The 22,213-nt window shown below is 36.7% G+C and overlaps 1 protein-coding gene across 11 annotated transcripts in view; it reads left to right on the forward strand.

Annotated features, from left to right (window-relative positions):
* CASK (calcium/calmodulin dependent serine protein kinase) overlaps window positions 1-22,213 on the forward strand; it is a 223,053-nt gene that overhangs the window by 123,823 nt on the left and 77,017 nt on the right. For 10 of the 11 annotated variants that reach the window (XM_074603666.1, XM_074603576.1, XM_074603595.1 and 7 more), the window contains exons 6-10: window positions 775-877; window positions 12,732-12,907; window positions 15,112-15,234; window positions 17,458-17,541; window positions 19,132-19,231. In XM_074603666.1, the coding sequence (XP_074459767.1) occupies window positions 775-877; window positions 12,732-12,907; window positions 15,112-15,234; window positions 17,458-17,541; window positions 19,132-19,231 (586 nt within the window). Of the gene's footprint in view, window positions 1-774; window positions 878-12,731; window positions 12,908-15,111; window positions 15,235-17,457; window positions 17,542-19,131; window positions 19,247-22,213 lie in introns of all 11 variants that reach the window. The other variant, XM_074603622.1, reaches the window with a different exon arrangement.

The following is a 22,213-nucleotide window of genomic DNA, read 5'->3' on the forward strand; positions in this document are numbered from 1 at the left end:
CAGTACAAAAATTCTACATTCTTCCTTTTAAAATAATATAGTTGACTGCAAAGGGAGGCTCTGAGTAAATGCAGTTATTCTATATTAAATGCAGTAGTTTGGCTATGTGTATTAAATACTAAATTGTGTTCTAATAGATTTTGTCTGTATGTTACTTCCTCCTAGACCGGTCAGTATCCATCCAAATTGACATGTAATATTATTCCATTTTTATACATTACACCTCACTCTTATTAGTGGAAAGACTGTAGAAATCCAGTTTAGAAACCTAAACAATTTCTTGCCTCACTGGAATATTTATTAGAAACATCCTAGGGATGTTCCTTTTCTTTTCTGCAGTTGGAAAGTGATCAGTGAATTCCATGATTAAGGCTCAAAATAGTGTTTTATGTTCTCTGCGTGAAGGATAAGATCCCACAAAGTGTATCATAGGCAGGTTGTTTCTGATGGAGAATTGAAACAGTGTAAGGCTTAAGTGTGAAAAGTAAAAAGAAATACCAGGTAAGGAATTATAGGTGTTAATTTTTATCTTCATTTTATTACATTTTGTGTTCCTTGTGAGTTCCGGTAAGTCCTGAAAGGATTTTGCTGTGCCTGGGACAATTGAAAGGGAAGCCAATGAAGAAAGAGGGGTTCATGCCAGAAAAAAAATATCTGACGTTAAGAAATTCTTTCCAAAAACCTGAAAAATTCTAGCTTCTGTCTGCAAATTTATGAAAACAAGTTCTAAAATGCAACTGATATAATAATTTGTCTGGGTTTTTGTCTTTTCAGCCACACTGTGTTCTGCTTGCCTCAAAAGAGAATTCAGCCCCTGTAAAGCTTGGTGGCTTTGGGGTAGCAATTCAGCTAGGAGAGTCTGGGCTAGTTGCCGGAGGTAAGAAATTCTCCTTCAAAGTTATATAATGTTATGCATGTTGCACTGCAGAGGTCTGTTCTTCTGCCACAGCCTGGCCTGCAAAACAAGAGCTCAAAAATAATCTTTCACTAAAGACTAATATTATAAATGCACACAGTTGATCTAAATTGCTAACAGAACGTGACGGTGTTGTGTGTACATATCCTGAGTATTAAATCCCTCTAAATGTTACTCAACAGGAGCTTACACTGGTTTGATCAAAATAAAATTGGAAAAAAAGCAAAGAATTTTCCATTTTAATACAATCTTTGGCACAATTCTTCCATGCTTGACGAAGCAAATCAAATAAAAATGCTATCAAGATTGAAATGTATGTCAAAGCAATTGAGTAAGGACTTACTACAGCAGCCTCAATGCTCCCCTATGTTTCTTAGGCAATTTCTGTCAGAATGCTACACTGTTCAATAGCAAAATCTTACTAGTTTTCACACGTGACTCTTTTCTGTGTTTTAATATTTCATTGTAATTATTGCATAAGACATCAATATCTTGATACGTATGTATATTTTTTGACTACTAAGTGTGTTTTGTTTTCTGTGGGTTTTATTTCCTCTAGCTGCCTTCCATATTGTTCCAGACAATAGGGTTATGCTTTAATCAGCCTGCACAGATGAAGACCCAATCAATTTTCTGATGCTTTCATTGACAGAGTAGGAGACCACCACAAAAGATTTTTAGTTTTACTTTTTTTTTTTCCTCCAAGACGAGTAACTTCCTCTCAGTACCATGCTTCTTCAAAAACTCATATTTCCTAATCTAACTATTTGAAGGTCTGCATCAACATAGCTTTTATATGCTCTTTTAAAATAAAAAGCAAATCCAATATAAGCATACCAGCGGCTTCCATTCTCTTTCCAGATATCACTAATACCCTGGAAATATCCAGATATCCTATTACCTAGAGACCTAGATACATCTTTTCAAAGAAAATACCCTTCCAGTGAAGCTACTGTTGTTTCCTTAATAAAAAGGTCACTCCTTTCTTAACTTTTCCTCCGTTTCTCAAATTTTCTGTACTTCAGACACTTTTTTTTTTTTAGTGGCAGTTCCTACACTTTTGTTTAAGATTCTCTCATTTTTCTTCTTTGTATTCTCAGTGAGGAACTTTATCCATTTCTTGTGTTTCAGCTACTCTTCTGGAGGTAGTCAGATACAGTGTACTTTCTTTCAGACTAGCTGTCTCGCAATAAACCTCAAGTTCAACTTGGAAAAAAAATCCTGTGTTTTTCACAAAATTTGTCATGTACTCCATTACCTGTTACCATTCACTGTTCTGCAATCCCATCATCGTTCCTCCATGCAATTATCAGTGCTGGTCTAATCTTTCCTTTTCTATATAAAAATGTTTTCATTCCTTTCTAGTTCTGTTTGCAGTACTTACAGAAGCTCCTTTCTTAAGCCTCATCAGTATACTATGTCTCTGTATCTGTATTTTTTGCTTCATCTATCTCAACTTCTGCTGTATCAGTCTGCCTTCATATTTTTTTTTCCTGACTCTCAGCTGTCATTTCCAGTTTGTAGCCTTTTCGTTAACAGTGGTAACTTTCAGCTTCAAATTCCTCATGCTTTCAGGGATACCCAGAGTAATTCCTTTATTTATATACCATGGAAGGTCTCAGTTCTACTACTTGTCACAAGCTTTCTCCTTAACAGGCTTTTTATCTCTTTCTTCTCATCTTCCATTCCAGTCTTTATACCACAAACCACATCTGTTATCTGGCACTTCTTTTCCTTTCCAGAGTCCTACCTGAAGGCATATTACTGGACAGTCCCCTACACAGCAGTAGCAAGATTTTATTTCTTCAACTGCACAGTATCACCTCATATGTGTTATATGAAAGTTAACAATACTGTCTGTTTGAACTGGGCTGTAAATTTCTTGTAAAAAGTGGTTTATCTACCTGTAAGTAAGTTTAAGTAAGTTATCCATATGCCCTATGGATAGGGTTTGTTTTGTAATTATAACGAATTACAGGCACTACTTATTTCTCAATTGTATCTTAAATGAAATAGAAACTCTCCTTAAAATGAGCAGTGTAATAACCAACCTGTTCGGTTTCACATTCTTTCTCTGAGTTTTAGTGAAAAACATTGATTCAGCTTAACATAGTTAATTATTTCCCTTTCAGCATGGCAATTCCTGTATTTGGGGGTTAACACATCAAAAAAACCAGTTCTCTATTAAATAAAAGCCATTGTGGCATTAAAGTTTCTCTTACAGACCCTAAAACCCCCTGTGCTTCTAACCCATTTCAGTGCTCAGTACATCTTAAAATTTTCACAATACTGAAAACACACAGCCCTATATCTACAGTAAGTGCAACTTATTAGTCTTTCTGTATCTAGGTAACATGCATAACCACAATACTCTAGCAGAATATACCCATTACTAGTATAAATCCCTATGTAGATGACCATGGTGTCCAAGGGCAGAAATGTTTTATTTTTCCTTACTTTATGTTACTTGGAGTAGTTTATCTTTTTAAATCAGAAAAGGACAGCTTTCCTTTAGAAAACGCATGTCAACATTTAAAGTAATTTAACTGTAGTAAATTTCAACTGACAGGACTCTTCCCTTAAGCTTGCATAAAACCCCAGCCGTTGTGCAAAAGGTCATCAAGACCTATGATGGTCACTCTCTTTTGTGGTAGTATTTTTTCTCCTAGAATAGCAGTTGCTATATCTAAAACAATCAGGGGTTACCAGTGTTCTAATTTTTTTTTTTTTTTGCTTTCATGCATTTACATTTGTGCCATTTTGCTTACCTTTTTACATTGCCGCACTGGTGCCTGACAAGACCAGATTTTGTGTAGCCCAGGAGAACACAAATAGAAGGGAATTTTCTCCCTCAATGTCTTCTAAGCCTGCTGTCTAGGGCACAACTGTTGCTTCATTTGGGACTATGGGATTTTTTTAATTTGACAAAAGACACCTTTTTTCCAGTGTGCATAAATTGTTTGGGGGGTGAAGGGGATTTTTGTAATAAGGTTAAACTATGTCCCAGGTATCGAAAGTAGTTCAGTCTAAATCTTATTGATATAACTCCAAAGGTAGACTTGTGTCTATCCTTATATCTAAGGATTATAATTACAGTGTTCTTTTGAGCAGATAGAGGGTAATTTAACAGAAGTGTAAGGGAGCTCATGGTAACAAGCTATGCCATCATACTGGATGTCATTAATGAAAATCTCTGTGGAATAGATTTTAGGAATATGACTGTATTTTATCAGCTAACAACCCAGTGGAGTTTATTTTTTAAGAGTGTTTAATTATTATTAAATATGTACAGACAAAAAAAAGAGTACTCAGCCATAACTCATTTTTCATAAGACCAGAAGGCAAAATATAAGGAAATACTTCTTGTTTGCCTGTAAGCTGAAACGCAATGAATAAGAAGCTTGTACATCATCTGAGTTAGAGGAAATTGTTTTCATGAGCTACCAATCTCTGAAGGTCTCTTCTTGCAGTTCTTATGATCAGAAGTGGAAAATTTTGCTAAGTATATTAATTTAAAGCATTGAAGTAGGTACTTTAAGAGGAAATTCTTTCAGTATACACAGTAGTTACAGATTATCATAATTTATAAGTGTACTCTTTTATGGAACAGGATGTAGACAAGAAACAGTCCATGTTCGCATGGTTATGATGCAGCTGGAGTAGTGGAACCTCTGTGAAGTCTGTGATATAACACAGCAGTCTTATATTGTGATCTCTGCCTTCTTCCTTGGATAATTTTTCTTTCAGAATGTAATATGAGTTTCACAGTATTTTCTTAAATAAATGTGACATCCGATTTATCAGATATCAAATATCTTGGATGCTAAATCTTGGGATTTTTAGCTAGTATATGGTATAAAAGTCTGAAGGAACAAAAGCTTTTGAGTTCACAAGTGCTATTTCCTTCTTATAACCTACTTATTTTCTCCTGTTTTCAACTTGTGCAAAATAAGATAACTATATAGACCTAAATGGTATGAAGTTCTATACTAACTGTCAAGTCTTACCTATGGGTAGTTAACTGCTTTTCACTTTCTACCTTTAGCAGCAGAATGTCACAGGTACCATGATGCTAATCCAGTCCAGTATTGATTTTTATGTATTATTAGCTCCTCTAAGTTGCTTCAGAATCCTACAGTATCTTCCAGTATCCTAACAAAATCACCATCATCTTACTGGAAAACATCTTAACATGTTCTTTATAGAACTACAGCACATAAATATCAAGTGTTCTTGGTTCTTCGTCAGCTAATCTTTTAGACTTACTACAAAAATAGCAAAGGCAGGCATTAGCACAAATTTCCCTGTAAATAAGACTATGGAACTGGGAGGGGAGAGTTCTCCTTTAAGTTCCTTATTTTTGTTTTGTTCCCATCAATGTAAAAATGATCATAGAATGGTTTGGGCTGGAAGGGACCTTTAAAGGCCATCGAGTCCAACCCACATGCAATGAGCAGGGACATCTTCAACTAGGTCAAGTTTCTCAGAGCCCTGTCCAACCTGACCTTGAATGTTTCCAGGGATGGGGCATCTGCCACCTCTCTGGCAACTTGTACCAGTGTTTCACCAAACTGGATCTTCTTGGTGGTTTTATAAACCTCATTTTAAAAACCATATTTTTTAAATGTTGTTTTTTTCACACTGTGTAGACTTCTTTTCCTTTTCATCATCAGTGTCTGAATGATACAGCAAATCTTTGTTTTCCATTGAGAGGTAAATATGTGTAAGCTGAGGTCCTACACTAATATTCTTCTCTCACTTAAAGTGTAGTGTTCCTTTCCTCTGCAAAGCAAGAGCATGATTTCACTATTTTTTTTCCCTGAAAAATAAAAAAATATAAGCCTCTTCAAAACTTTGCCTCTTGTTTTATTTAAAAGTTTACTTAAAAGATACAGCTGTGGTTTACTGTCTCTCAGAAATTCCACCTCGCATCTGGGTCAATTTGAGAGTGTTTACAGGAGGCTAATGTTTTTTAAAGTCAATTTAGTCAATTTACTTCCTCCATCACAGTTTTATGGCTGAAAAGGCCATTGAGTCAATTATTGTAATTTGTCTGGTTAACGTGTGATCTTGCATTGCTCATTTTCTGGACACTAATATCCAGTTGTCCAGTTGTCTGCTGATGCATCTTTTAAAATACATTTTCTTCAGACAATCTTTTGTGCTGAAGCTGAATTGCCTTTTTTATCTTTTTTTTGCTTTTTTTTTTTAAATCTAGTCATCTCCTCTGTACACCTGCTTTAAACATCTCTATTGTCTGGAGTAATGTGGAAAGGAATTAAAAGTAGTAAAGTATTGATCTATCTGATCTGTTGTGTGTGATTCTTCGATTCCTTCCACATTATTCTGGACATGCCACTCTTGTAGAAACTCCTTAATTTATGAACATATTTCTTATTACACTATTGTGAGAGGTCAGATGGTGATGTTTATTAGTACCTCACATTTTTTTCCTAAAAATTATTTGTTCCAGTTGTTTCCTTATACATCGTTCAGATACTACTGCTGTTGAAAGACTTCCTTCTGATATCTTGGTCATCAATCCCCTGCCTTAGGGATGACAAAATCTGATTGGGTCTCTGTATATACTCTTCTTCTTGTGGAAAGCATAGCCCTATTGTCTGGAATAATATGGAAAGAGTCATAGAAACTAAATTATCAAAGGTAAGTCAAAATTTATCTTTAGTGCTTGTGAATGATATCAGATTGACAACACCTGAAGACCGAAGCTCTCAGTTTAGCCACAGGAAAAATCAGCAAAATTAGCAGTTTTATAAATTTCCAGACTACCGACATGTCTCAAAACTGGCTGATAAGTAAGCTTACCTCTAGAAATAAGATGTCTAATGTCTGTACCTATTCAGGCATTGAGTGCTTCCTAAGTCAGCAAACACTTTGATGGAGGCATGATTTATTCATAATGAATTGGGTGGAGGCAAGTATCACATTGAATACATACCACTGCTGAGTCTTCATATACTGATGATTTTCAGTTAATGCTACTCTAGAACAGATAAGAAGAGCTAGAAGTACATAGACAGAAAATTGATTCCAGTCTTCCATATCATTTCTTCTCACATACAGACGCAACTAAAAATCATGTGTGTAGGCATGCATGCAACATTTATTTGAATAAAATAATGTTATTTTTTCATGGTTAGTCATTTGAATATATCCATGAGTGTGTTCTTACATCCTGAAGAATATAGGACCTGTGAAAAGGCAGAAGTTATCTATTAAAGAGAGAAAAATACCTTTGCTTACTGTTCTTTCTCACGCTGCCTCCAAAAAGTTGCAAAGCTTCTCCCAAAACACCAAAGAAAATGAGAAAGCTCATCGAATGTTTTAAAACAATTGAACAGCTGAGAAGAATTTTAAAATTTTACACTGGACGTGTTTAGAAGGCAAAAACTAGATAATTCTCAGCAGAAGTGATACTTGGTCTAAAGAGCAGTGAGTATCCATGATTTTAGAAAACTTTGCTGTGTATAGATTTTATCTTGTTACTGATACTCACCTTACAGGTCTTGCAGTTGCAACATAGGAAAAATCCCTATCTATGTAAGTTCATGTGTGCACTCCATTCATTTTGCTGAGCTAAGCAGAGCTCAGAAGTGCAGCTCAGCAGTCCTTGCTTAGGTCAGTTTTTAGAATAACCTCAAAATCATCATTTTACTCCCTTGATGAACCTTGCGAAGTGGTTAGTTGTCACGAGGATGACAGCTGCCCAAGAAATGACTTTAAGCTTTTTAGTTTCTAATACATACATGCACATATATATGCATTTTTTTTTTACTTTGTTTAACTGGACAGTTCAGTCTCAACCAATTAAATTTTTGTTTGTTCTGGGTTTGCTTTTTCATGGAGATGAAATTGGGATTTTCACCAGCACCACACCCCTCCCCATCTAAAATATCAGGATCTTGTAATGTGCATGAAAAAGGATATGAAACCAAATCATTCTGTAATTATTTTCACTAATTATAATCTAGCAGTGGTAAATTGCAGGCTTTTATTAGGTTGGCCTAGCCTTCTTTCTCATTTCATTTGTATTTATGGAGTCCTCATATTAAATTTAAAAGTGCATATTAATGTTTAGTAGTACTGATTTTTCAAGCATCCTATTAAGTTGCATCCATTTTTCATCTAGTTTATAGCAGCAGTCTGTTGGGGTCTTAAACAGCTGTGTATAATGTTACCTGTTATTGAACTAGTCTATTCCTTCCACTCAACATCAAGCAGTTCATTAAAGTGGATTTTTATGGTATGCTGGTTTTGAACCAGGGCAATAAAGATCCCGTTCTTCTGCCTGTGGTCAAAGTTCTTTAATTTCCAAAGGAAGAAAAGAAAATTTGTGATGAGCAGGGAAGGACAGTGGTTTTTAACCATAACTTCTGTCAGTTTGTCTGGAGGAGCTCTTGAGCGCTAAGTAAACATGCAGCCTCACATTCTGATGTGATGTCAACAGATCAAGCAAAATAGGAACTTTGAAGTATCAAGAGCCTACAATTTGTCTATTGTCACATAGAAAGTAGGAAATAAACCTCAAGAAGCTTGTTCTGTTAAAAAAAATGTGTCTATGGAAAAAAACTGTAATATGCTGAAGGTCATTGATAATGAAGAGGGTGCTCGCAGTGGATGGCTACTGCATAAGAAATGCTTGCGTATTATGTTTTGTCTGCAATTTTGTTAAGCATACTGTTGCAAGTTATGTTTGCTTTTTGTTGTTATTCACTAGTTTTGTAAGTATTTGTGTATTTCCTCAGCCTGTGGTCAGGAAGTGAAGGGGGGGGGGGGGGGGGGCGGGGAGGAGGAAATCCGAAATTGTTGTCCACCATCAGGACCCTGCTTTTGCAAAATTTGGGGAAGCTGATTAATGCTCAGTTTCAAGAAACTATTCTGTTCTGCATATATTTACAAGTGCATATAAATGATGAAGGATTTTTCTTGCTTATCAATTTCTGCAAAGTAATTTTAATTTGAAGCACTATTTGCTAAAGGGGAGAAGGAAGCAAAAAAATACACACTTTTCATGCTCTCTTGACACTGTCAATTACTGATTTTATACAGACCATGATTAAATCAGGTAAGGTGGTATTTGAAAACCAGAAATGAAAGAAACAAGCTGTATCTTTGGAGGAAGATTAATCTTATTTTTCCCCATTTAATCAGTATTCTGTTTGTTAATACTAGCATAACCACATGTGGTGGGTTGACCTTGGCTAAGGGCTAGACTCCCACCAGCTGCTCACTCCCTTAGCTCAACAGAGCAGGGGGAGAAAGCAGGATGAAAAAGCTCATGGGTCAAGGTAAATACACACAAACTGCTTACCACTTACCATCACAGGTAAAACAGACTTGAGTTGGGGAAACCCAGTTTAACTTGCAGCCATTTCAAATAGATTCGGCAGTGGGAAACAAAGACAAAAATGAAGATACCACCTCCTCTCCTCCCCTTTCCAGGCTCAACTTCACTCCCTCACTGCTGGCTCCCTCAACCCCCATCCCCGGGAGGTGCAGGGGGATGGGGAACACAAGGGCTGTGCTCAGTCCATAACAGCCCCTCTCTGCTGCACCTCCCTCCTCCTGCTTTTCCCCTGCTCCGGAGTGGGTCCTCCACAGGCCTCAGTTCCTTCAGGAGGAATATCCACCTGCTCCAGCATGGGATCCTCCGTGGGCTGCAGGGAAATCTCTGCTGGGGCATCTGGAGCACCTCTTCTGCTTCCTCCTGCTCTCACCTTGGTACTCACAGGCTCACTTTTTCCCATACTCCTCACTGCCAGACAATGTTTTTCCCTTTCTTACCCATGCTTTCCCTGAGGCACCACCACCTTGGCTGCTGGGCTCAGCGGTGCCCTGCCAGTCCATCGGAACTGGCTGTGTCTGTCATGGGGCAGCCCCAGCCTCTCCTCACAGAGACACTCCCGACTGCCGTCACCTTGACACCGAAACACCCACACCCAGTAATGCTGTTGTATTGCTTATGTAGCATGTGCTGCTGCTAACTATGCTGTTTTACACCATAGGAGAAAATGTAGGATGGGTAACTGTTGCCAAGGTCACATTTTCCTCAGAACAAGATGTTCTATAGGTCAACCTTCACCGTACTGCAAATAACCAGCAGAATTAAATGCATCGGCAAAAAAACCCCAAAACAAAACCCCAAACCTTTAGGTCTGCTTCTCACAGCACGTAGTCATTTTTTTTGCCAAGTTCATCTCTGCAATTGTTTACTTAAAATACGAAGAAGGTCCCGAGCTGAGAGGAGTGACACACAATTATTGGAAATACCCATTAAATCAATTTAGATATCATTTGACACATAGAATTCTTAGTTTCATTAGCTACTTAATCCAGATGACTGTATATCTCCCTGAACTTTAATGTCTCATTTAAATAGCTTTGTTTGTCCTTGTGATATCTTGTCTTCTGCTGTGATATCTTCTGCTGTTTGTCTTTTGAATAATCGTTTTTCTCTAGACTTCCCAGGTCTGGTAGGAAGGCAGAATCTTCAGAGTATATGTGATTTTCCATTCGCATTGATAAAAAAGATTTAAACGAGCTTTCTTACCACAAATGTTTTTTTCAATGTGTAAGAAAGGTTACACCTGCTGCAAAATTGCAAATGGGTATCTCTGCACCCAAATGTCAGGAAGTTTACCACTGAGATAAACAAGACTTGTGTAAGCCAGGCTGCTCTGCGGTCTTGCATGTCTTCTGTGCTAAAGATTTCCAGACTGTGGTATGCATACCACTAATGTCACATGAGCAGTCGAAGAGAGAACACAACTACTGTTTGAATGTGCAGGTGTTGCTGCTTATGTACACGCATAGCCTGATACAGAGCTGGAAATGTTAATGCTTTTGCTATCACAAATGATGACATCTTAGGGGGGAAAAAAGTTAAGAAACCCTTACAGATACAGATTTGCAAATGAGGAAAAAAAAAAAAGAGATAAAAATCCCAGAGTTCTCAGCAACTTGTACATACTTGATATATATACTTTCCGTTTTCCTTCCCTGTCACCAGGCGTCTAAGAGACGCTTGGGTTGTCTAAGGAGATCTTTGCAATCTTGAAGATTTGGCTTCAAAGTTTATCAGTTAGGCTGAAAGATAAGTCATAAGCCTATAAATTGTGTGTAACTAACAAGAAGAATTAGTAATCTTTCCCCGTGTGCATCTCTGTCTGTCTCTGTCCAGAGTAAATATCCTTCCACTTCCTCCAGTGGTATAAGGGATGAGGTGGACTTGCAGCATCTTACTGGTTTATTCTTTTTGCAGCCTGGAAAGAAACTGCCCCTTTGCTATCATGTCAGCCTAGACTGCATGGACTTTTAAAGATGCCAGCCTGGCTTAGTGGTGAGGTAGAGTTCCTTTGTCACAGGCAGATTCCTAACATTTGCTTGCCAGAGGGATTGCCTCACAAACTGGGAATGAAAAGGTTTAATAGAAAGCCAGGTGAAGACATTTGACAATTGTGTTGTTTCTCCTTAAGAACACTATGGTGAAAAAGCTACCATCTTTCTGTCAATGTTTTAATCCTTGTAGATGCAAAAAGGAGTGAGTGGGGACTGCTTAACAAAGCATGGTCAGATCATATTCCTGCATTAGGTGATATAAGCAAAGTATGATCTTTACTGAGTAAGCTACTGCCAGATAGTCTCCTAGGTGTTCATTACTGATGCTGTGATTTAGCTTACTCACGTTCAAGTGGTGTGCAAGATAGGCTAGTCTAGCAAGCATCTCTTTACAAGACAAGACTGAATTAAATACATGCCATGTGAACACCTCAGATTCTCTAGACTGCACTGTAAACTCTCTGAGCCAGCACAAAGGTGCTGTGGCCCTTAAATGGAGCTTCTGAAATCAGTGAGCAAGAATAATTTATGAAGGTGGTACAAGTGGTAACAGTTTGCTACAGTTGTGGGGTTCTTTTCTTCTGCTGGTACTTGGTGGAACCAGGGTAGTCCAAAGACTAAAGTATTTATAAGTGTCAGTGATACGAGCATTCACAGCTTAATTCTTGCAAATCCTTTTTACAATGGGAAACATTTATAGGGAGAGGTAAAATGTTTGTTGCTTTTATTTGGCTTAATGGGTTACACAGAAATTGAATGAAGCCATTCTGATCAGTTCACCCAGTCAAAAGATTAGTTGGTACTAAATATGTTTTGTTTCCGTGGGTGTGTACATTCATTACCAATCCAAAATCAGTACTGTCCCAGAACCACTACTGTGTGGCACTCATTGAAAGCACCCTGTGAAACAAATTAGCATTATCTTTTTATCTGCGGTAAGATATTGCCTACTTCAACAACACGTTTGCTAGCATTTTGCATTCTTGTTGGCAGTTTCAGTTGACCGTCTAAGATTTGGGCAGAGCATGAGATCAAACTATGCTCTTGCCAGTTAGAGGCAGCTTTTTCAAGTAAGCAGTGTAGACTAGAACTTTCTAATATCTTTGTGCGTGCTCTCTGGATAAGTAATTGCTGTTTCAAAGGTTGTCCAAATTGATATTTTTATATGGCGTGTTTCCCTGAAGAATCTTAGTGCTGTTACATAAATCTTGTTTCGCAGTCTGCAGGGTAGGGTTCCTCAATTTATAAAAGTATAAATAAAGCAAAAGGGAAACTACTGATTTATCTCACTGGATATATCTAATAAATAGTGAACGTAAGGAAAAAAGAATTGTGTTAAAAGTTTAACCCATGAATAAAACTTAGTAAAACTGTTTTAGTTTAATGCAGTGATATTCTTCATTTCCATGTTTGACATACATCACTTTGACTCAATTTTGTTCTTATTTCCATTTAGGACGTGTAGGAACACCTCATTTTATGGCCCCAGAAGTGGTTAAAAGGGAACCTTATGGGAAGCCTGTAGATGTTTGGGGTTGTGGCGTGATCCTTTTTATCCTGCTAAGCGGTTGTTTGCCTTTTTATGGAACCAAGGAAAGATTATTTGAAGGCATCATTAAAGGAAAATACAAGGTAAATGACAGTATACATTAATCCTTTTCTAGTGAGCTGAGCTCTGCTGGTAAAATTTCTGGAAGTTGATTTTTGTATTTAGCCTGATTTAAATTTGAAGCTTATAAAAATTTGTCTGGGCTATAGAGGAAGAGAGGTGACTTTCTCTCTCCAGTCTGTCTTATTCCTGCTGTGTTTTGTATCAATGTTAGGAATTAGAATACGGAAATATTTGCTCAGGTGAAATAATAAATGGGTGCGACAACTAGCGCCTAATTGTACATTGAGCTTGGCAGAATTACATAAGGTTTAGCTGTGAAGTATAACATACTGTATGTTACCTTAGGTTTATAGATCACTTAATTTTTTTAATCAACTAAAAGAACTATCATAAAGGCTGGTCATCATATTGCCTTGATTTAAAACAAAATGCATGTTACTGTAAAAAAGTAGTTATAAAAAAGTAGTTATGCATTTTTCTTTTTAGTGCAATACGTAGTAAAGTGCAGCGGGTGATTCAAAAGCAGACACTTGCAACTGAAAGTTAATCAGTGTGCATGCAGGATAAGCATGTTTCGCAACATAAGCACCCTAGAGCCATTAGGGAGACAAATTTAAAGCTTCGACTTCACTATTTTTGCAGTTTTGTCTGAGATTGGTTTTGTTCTGCTTTGCAACCAAGGTCAAACATGGGCTGTGTATTAGAGAATTAAGAAGCTCCTGAAACTGTCTGATAGTCTGTAATATGGTTTAGGAAGTATTTTATTATATGAACTTAACAGTAGTCTGCTAAAATGTAAGTGACAGTAGTGGTACAGCACTTAGAGTGCATTTTTCATTCTTTAAATTTTGTATTCTAAGGAACAGGAGGATTTCTTCATGGCAGTAGTTTTGGGATTGCATAGACTGGTAGATGGTCCAGTTTCACTTTATGAAAGATTTCTTCATGGAATCTCTTAAGCAGCTAAAACCATCTGGAAGCATACAAGTTAACTTTTCTTTGTTTAAAAAAAAGTCATGGCCAGCACATTGTGTCTTCTCAGTTCCTTTTCTGTTCCTGTTTCCTCAATAATATGTCTATTCAGTGAAAATAGTATAAGGAATTCAAAACAGTCTTGCTGCAAATTTGCAATTACCTTCATTTTATTAGAGCTGAAAAAGAAATGACAAGTCACAACTATGAATGCGCATTCCGTAGCCAGTTCCTGAGTACTCCAATATAAAGCAATCATTTTTCATAACAACTGATTTTAAATAAAATGGACCTCTTTAAATGAACAGATTATAACATTGAAAAGACTCTGGTTATAATTTTGAATTTTCATGTAGTACCTTGTAGTTAACAGTGTACCAACTAAACTTAAGTTCCTCATAGATTAAATAAGTACTAGAAATAGCTTAAGTATAGAATCCTTTATCACAGAAAGAATTTTCTTACTTTACTATGGTTTTATCAGGCGTCCATCATCTTGACTAGTTGAACACAAACCTGCATATGCACAAGATGAAAATATATTCTAAATCATCCTTCACATTGTTGTCTCCTAAAGATACAGTTCTGCTCCAAAAAGTGTTGCAATTGCTTGTATTGTTGATCACATGTCAGTATGCTTTCCTACCCGAGTGGCTGAAGATGCTTAACTGTTGTAAAATCAAAAGGAATTTCTAGGGAAGAGCCATTGTCCATGATACCTGTGGGATAGGACCAGAATAGTTCACAACAGGCGTTAAATGATTTCCTTCTTACTCTGCATCACGGGCATGAAATCATGGGTTGATACAGATAGACTGTCATGCTACTCCTTATATTGATTTCAGGAGTAGATTTCATTTCTACACTTATCATATGCATTGTTAACTGACAGGAAAAGCCTAATTATTTTTTCTTTTTCTAGTGAAGGGTCACTTTTATCTGAACAAAATGTAGCATAGGTAGAAAATTATACTGCCATTAAAACATAATACCAAGGATATGTCGCCTTTATGTGATACAGTGCTTACTGTTTTCAAGTTTTTATGCTATTTCAATAGCAACTAATGTACACTTTTTATACAACTTTTTATAAGTTATTAAAAAACTTAGAAACTTCCTTTTACATGTATTATAATAAAAAGTTTACAAGTACCAACCACTGTTAAATCTCTGCAATTACTTTACATAAAATATAGGTTCTTTTCTATATTCTTGTTACTAATTTAATTTCTTTTTTCTTGCATGTAATCAGATGAATCCTAGGCAATGGAGCCATATTTCTGAAAGTGCCAAAGATCTGGTACGCCGCATGCTTATGCTGGATCCAGCAGAAAGGATAACAGTATATGAAGCACTGAATCATCCCTGGTTAAAGGTAGTAAAAGCAGCTGTTTAAATACCAATTTCCTCTTCAAGGGAGAAAAAGATTTATTTATTTGTTTCTTTGAACTTTTCAAAGTAGATGTGACGTTGTACAAAATGTGTGATAATACGCTTTAAGTGTTTTGTAAGATTAGAGTCTGAGATTTTGGTAACTGCCAGGCTAAAACTCTTGCTTAACAGCAAGAGCAAACCTACTCAGCAGCACCAGAGTGCAGGGAGTAGGGCTACGTAGAATAAAGCTTAATGGAGGTTTTTGTGTCTCTTTCTGTGGCTCTCAAACTCCAGAGGAGTAATTTCTGATCTCTTCTTTGCTCAGTCACATCTAGACCTGTTTCCTGTTATGCACGTAGCCGTGCAGTTTATTGCAGTACGTTATGCTACTTAACTGTGCTGCTTTCTTACATTAGATTCCTGAAATATCCTACCATAGTGAAGGAAGTATGTAGTGGTGTGTTGCTCAAAGGCTGCTGCAACTACATAAAAGTATATGGCATCTGGTAGTCAAATTATTTTTCAGTGGCGGCAGAATTTACAATACAGCTTGAGCCAGTGGAAGAGTAGTTGCTGGACACTGAAGATCAACAACAGGAGCAGGAGAATATACACCTAGCTTATCAGCAGTCCCATTAGCCAGCTGTGCTAAACTGTGGAGTTAGAGAATGATAGGTGTGCTGCAGATTTAAAAGGTGGCAAGTACTGGTTCGGAGCATTGTATTTTCTTTGGCAGAAACTCATGAATTATCTCTCTTTCTTTGTTATCCTCTATTTCTTTTCTATAGTGTGGGCCCAGGATAGAGAGAGTCATAATACCATTAAGTTAAACAGGGCACTTATTTGGAAAGGGTGCTATTCTGGTGTCTTCTCCTGGACCGTTTAGATGTTCTACATTAGACAAACATTGACACCAAAAAAAACTCACAAAAAAAGAACTTGGGAAGCACAGGCTCATGTGTTCTTCTTCTCCCTCCAAGTAAATGCATCATAGTGCATCAAATATTTCAAAGAGCATAGGAATGCACACCATGTTTGGGAATCCCAAATGATCATACTCCAGTGATTGAGTATGTGGTAAACACAGGTGATCTGGTTTTACCTGCGTATAATTTGATTTGTTCCTCAATTTGTGAACTTACCCACATTTAGATGCCAAAGCAAGGATTTTGTTGAGGGCTATTTTGGCAGAAAACCTTGCCTTTTTTGCTGTTTGAGCAACTAAGCTGATTAGGCTTTTTAAAAAGATAATTCTGTAATGCGAACGTGCGAGTTCTGCCTGTATAGCAGAGCACTTTTGATGTCTGTGGTCTCTTTCTGCTGTTGACGTTATTTGTTGAAAAACAAGCAAGGAGAGAGAAGATTTAGTTTGAGACAACTGTTTCCAAGTTCAGGCCAGCATTCTGATAGTCAGTCTTCTCTTATTTTTGCCTGGGATAAACTGCCTTCCCTCCTGACTCAGAATTTTCTTTAAACCATTTATTAATAGCAGCCAAATCCAGCATGAGACAGAGACATCTTTAGTGCTGTAGAGAGACTGAATTACTTCTGCCAGTGATTTCACTCTGATTCAGGAGATGCGTGTGATAAACATTTACATTAAATTAATAAGTGTACATAGCTTCTGTGATGAACTGAGGCAGGGAAAGAAAGTAGTCAGCTGCTGCAAGTTCAGTCCCCACTATCCGCTCTTCATTGGCAAATTTTTTTTGTCTGCATCTACAATGGAGAATTCTTCCTGTAAGCTAGCACCTGGTTTCACCAGCCATCGAGCTGGCACCTACTGCTCTGTTGGGCACATGCGCCATCTCCGAAGCTTACCTGAAGTATCAAGCACCCCTTAAAAGCGTGCTTGAACACATTGCTTCACTGGATTTTGTGAATCCCAAGAAGCAGAACTACTTTGTGCTTGCCAGCTTCAAAGTTCAATGCTAGCCACAGACTGACTAACAACACAACAGTAAAACAAAAGGCTAGGGTCTTACGACGAAGTGGGAAACAAAATTACTAAAAGAAAATATCCCTGGCCCAAGTCAAGAATTCTTTCAAAATATTTTAAACCCTCTCAGTTTCTTGAAGTTTTCCCTAAGTTGCAACAAATCCTCATTCTCCTTAGGATACTGGCTAGCTGGTACATTTCTTGTCTAGTTTCTTATTGTGGAGAGAATATTAAGAGTTTGTATTTAATGTTTCTTTTGTTTTGTTTTTTGTGGTTTTTTTTAAGGAGAGAGATCGCTATGCATACAAGATTCATCTTCCAGAAACAGTAGAACAATTGAGAAAATTCAATGCAAGAAGAAAACTAAAGGTAAAATGAATGTAGTGTTAAAACACTATAATTACGTAACTTGAATTTTGTGTGATACTTCATTCATTTTAAAAATGCTAAGAGAAATCTGTGCTCTGAAGTGAGCAATAAAATGAAAAGTTGAAAACAGACCCTCATAGTTCTTTATTGAAATGATGTCTTGTTAAGGGTGTTTCTCCTTTCTTTCTGAGTGCATAGTTTTCAAACTACATTTCAGTGCAAATTCTCTGGTATCAACCGAGGTGTGTATGAGGTCTTCATCTCAAATTAATTCAGTAATTCTGTGTAATATGAATTATTGGAAAGGAGAGAATAGAGCAATGGCTTCTGTTATTATTGTGTTACATTTATAGTAAAAAGAACGTAATAATGCTTTAATATCTTTTTTTCAAGAAAAGTAAAGATGTATTCTTCAGTTTATCACCTTCATGTTTAACTATACACAAGATTATTTCTCAGCCATATTGAAAAGAATGTTAACATTTTAGCATAAAACAACATGGTTTCCCTTCAGTTCCTATCTTGTAAAGTTTAACAGAAACATTTTTAAATTCACTGAAAGGTTGAGGAAATTTTAATAGAAACATGCAGCATTACAATTAATGAGGGGGTTTTATAATTCGTAATAAAATACTGATATACACATTGAGTTGCTGCTTTGCAGAAGTTTAATGTAGCTGCAAAAACAACTGATGATTAGGATGCAACAGCTGCCATAGTTCATGACAAACAGCACTTTCTCATAGGTGGTTTGTACGTCCAGGTAATGCTTTCATTAAAATGTTAGAATATGACCCGTTTTCCTGCTCTGGATGCAGTTTCAGGTCTTTCCCATATTTCTTCCTTGGGAGGCCACTGTAGTTAGTCTCCTGAGAGCTTTTATACCTATGCTATTTGTTTTCTACCATTTTTCCAAAGCAGTGTTCTGCAGAATGTTTCCTAAAATTATTTGTTGTCCATTTTGCCTATTACCACAACTGTAAGACATTAAAACCTGAGTGGTTAAACTGTAATTTACTTGGACAAGTAAATACATGTCAGAGCAGATAACAATTTTTCTGGCTTTGTAACTTCCCATGTAACACTCATTCTGGGAGTCTGAGGTCATGACATTTTCATATAGATATATTATGGATGTCAAATATCCTAGTGCTGTCAGTGTCAGATTCTGACAATTTCTCAAGTAGCAACATATTGTGTTGCCTTAAAGAGTGAATTTTTATACGTGCTAAGCCACCCAGTCTAGGCAGGAGGAAAAGAGAAATAAATTAGTTATTTTCTTTACATTGTACTATGGGAATTTATGTCTCACACTTATTATTTTTAAATGCTTTCCCATAATAATTGCTCTCATGAATTCCCTCGCAAAGAATATATTAACTGTTTATTAGAGTAGCGTATCACCAGCTCTTCTGTTAGATGTGGTCACTGGTAACAGAGAAGCAGAGCTTAAGACTATAAAATTTATTTATTCTTCAGTGAGAAGGCCAACACACGAGAGACCTCAGGAGACCGAGTGATCCAAGGTGTCAGGAAATGTTCCATTATCCTTCTCTGTGTAATTTAGACTTTGTGGGTATTTTTATTCAGGGGGCAGTACTAGCGGCTGTGTCAAGCCACAAATTCAACTCCTTCTATGGTGACCCCCCTGAAGAGCTGCCAGACTTCTCTGAAGACCCCACCTCCTCAGGTATTTTAACAGAAAGTATATTTGTGGCAGTCAACCTGTCTTCATTCTATACTGACTAGAGTACCAAGTATTTACTAATTTCTCATGATTTCATAAAGTTGCGTAGTAAGTTAACTTCTAAATATGAAAGCATAAATAATTTTTAGTCATAATGATGTTAGTGACCAGGAAATGAAGATAAAATCTCTGCATAGTTTCTACAGAAATCCTGTCTGATTTTTTTTATTTGTTGTATCTACATTTAATTACAAATAGAGTCATAACCTCATATTTCTCTTTATACTACTTGAGTGTACAAGCTTATTGAAATTTTGTCTTGAATTCTTAGGTAGAAGCAAAGTTCGCATACCTTACTAATAGTTATTTATAGAAAATAACCATTGTGTACCAGAGTTTCTTGACCTCCTGTTTTAGAGAACAATATGATTAAGATGTCTCCTCTTTAAAGCATGCTGGACAGTATTTCTGATACTATAAACCAGACCCCCAAATCTTCAGAGAAAGACAATACATGTACTTCAAGGACCTCCCAACATATTTCATAGGGGAAGATATTACCTTTGCTGTGCTGTGAGCACATAGCGAGGCCTTGGGCAGGACAGTGATCTTACTCCAAGCAGTCCTTTTGTCCTTGGCCCATATTCAGGAATTTAAATAACCTGGCAGTCCCTGTACTAACACAGCCCTGTCATAGTTATGTATCTTAACTTTGACAGAACATTACTCGCAACATGTGCAGTTCAAAAGTCTGGGTTGGTCTATCTGACCTGAAATAGTGATTTGGACTCAAGTTAAACGAACTTTTACGAAAAATCTAAGGCAAATAGGATTCTCTTTCTTATTTTTCTAAACAACTAAATTGTACTGGCAAAATATTTTAGCTATAACACTGACTTTACTAGAAGACATTTCAGGAACTTAATTACATGTGCTGAACTGCTGTGTGACAATTCTCTTTCCCAATATTTTTATAGGTGAGAAAATTACTTACTGATTGCATACGTTAAGTGCAAGTAATTTTTATAAATTATTTCAATGTCTTTAATATAGGAATCAGGGGCAAATTTTTTGGTTGAAATTCTTAAATTTCACTTCTTGGAATTCAAGTTTGAGTACTTAATTTAGAAGATTGCTTCGTCCTTAGAGATGTACGCTGCTCACAATTTCCAGAGGAGTGAATGGGAATCTCAGATCGTTTCTTGCAAGGGGGTAATCACAGCCTCATGGCTTAACTTCAGGCAACCAGCTTTGAATACTTGCTGTACTTGTAAGTAAGGATCCATATATTCTTTCAAAGAAAGAATAAGTTGGGTTTACTTCAGCCAGAATTACTTGCAGCGCTTTAATTTTGTTTCTAGCTACTTCTCCCATTTCAATAAAACAAATAGCCCGCCAGCATGGTTTGCAGTAGCAACTTTCCTAATCTAAAAACTGCAGTTCCTCTTTCCAGTTTCAGTCTCACATCAACAGGGCATGTGTCTTCCTCGTAGGATGATGTAATTGCAGATATCAGTATACATCAAAGGTACAAGTTCTATTTTTTCTGCTCACAGAATACATGAATCCAGTACATGTGTAAATTCTACAGAGTATCTGTGCGGGAGCCGCTGTTATCTTGTGTTCATCTCTGAAATAACTGAAAAATTAGCTTGAATTTCTCAGGAAAGCATAGTTATTCTCTAAAATAACATTGTTGGTCTCACTGACAGGAGATCACAGTGATCAGGAAACCATACTAAGTGGGTAGTTTTCATGATGTTTCCCTGACTGCATTAGCTGATCTCAGGATGAACACTGACGCTTGCAAGAAAAGATACTGCAACTTTCAGCTTCTGAAATTGCTAGATACAGAAATATATTTTGTTTCCTCTTCATAAGTACACTAATAAAGTTTTCAAATATTTCTAGCTTGTCATGATTCTAAACTGAACTAGTTTATAGAAATTAGACACAAAACTCTTGAATTGCAGTAAAAACTTAAGGTTATTTAAGTATCTTTCCTAACATCTCATAATGTTATTCCAGACCATAAACTCTAATGAAGAGCATTTAATATTTTAAATGTTGCTGCCTATTTAATCCTCCCATAAAATTTCGTGAAGCGTACCATCAAAATTAAATGATTTGTCAGAAATGGGCAAATGTGGAACTCCTACTGAGAAAAAAAACAACGCAGAAATGTAAATGCTTATTTGGTTATGCAAATCGTATATCCTGGCCTCCTCCAGGTCTTTCTAAACACAGAAACAGAGAATTTCAGTTCTGTCTTTTTTCCAGCTTAATCTAGAGGTGTTCTTCCTCAGACTTCAGTGAACCCGGGATTACTGAACCCTTTGAGCATCTTCCTATACTACCAGAGTAATAGCCTGGGATGTGAAGGCACTTCTAGGTAGCAAGTCAGATGACTTTCTTAGATACAGAATCACAAAGGATGTTCTTGTCAGAGAGCTTTCCAATGAGGGTCAGCACATTGCAAAACTAAATTAGATGGGAATGAACACAGATAAATTTCATTTCAAGTCAACCAGGTATTTTTCTGTACACATCTTCCTTTCATTTGTACAGAGTGTGTTAATAATTCTTGGTTTCCACAGCTTGTTCTGGGTGATCTATTTCCTCTTTCGTCAGCAACTGTCCTCTGAAGGACTTGACTTAATCCTGCTATCATTCCATTGCTAATGTGGCAGAAGTCAGTCTTGCTGAATTTTGAGGGAATATGATAAAGGCTGTTAAAATATTTTGAAAAATTAGGTAAATTTTTATTAAACTAAAACATTACTTTACTGCTAATAGGCTGTGTTCAGTAACTTCTTTAGTAAAGCCACTAAACAACTGAAATGATAAGCATCTTGCAGATGTTTTTTGCTAGAATGTAAAATGTTTGACTTTCAGGTTGCCTGTCTCCAAGACATAGTAAAATGTCAATTTCCCAAAGCAGTGAATGTTCTGGATATTTTTAATATGCTGAAACAAATATAAATC

This window comes from Larus michahellis, chromosome 1 (assembly GCF_964199755.1).
Source record: "Larus michahellis chromosome 1, bLarMic1.1, whole genome shotgun sequence".
Taxonomy (NCBI): Eukaryota; Metazoa; Chordata; class Aves; order Charadriiformes; family Laridae; genus Larus; species Larus michahellis.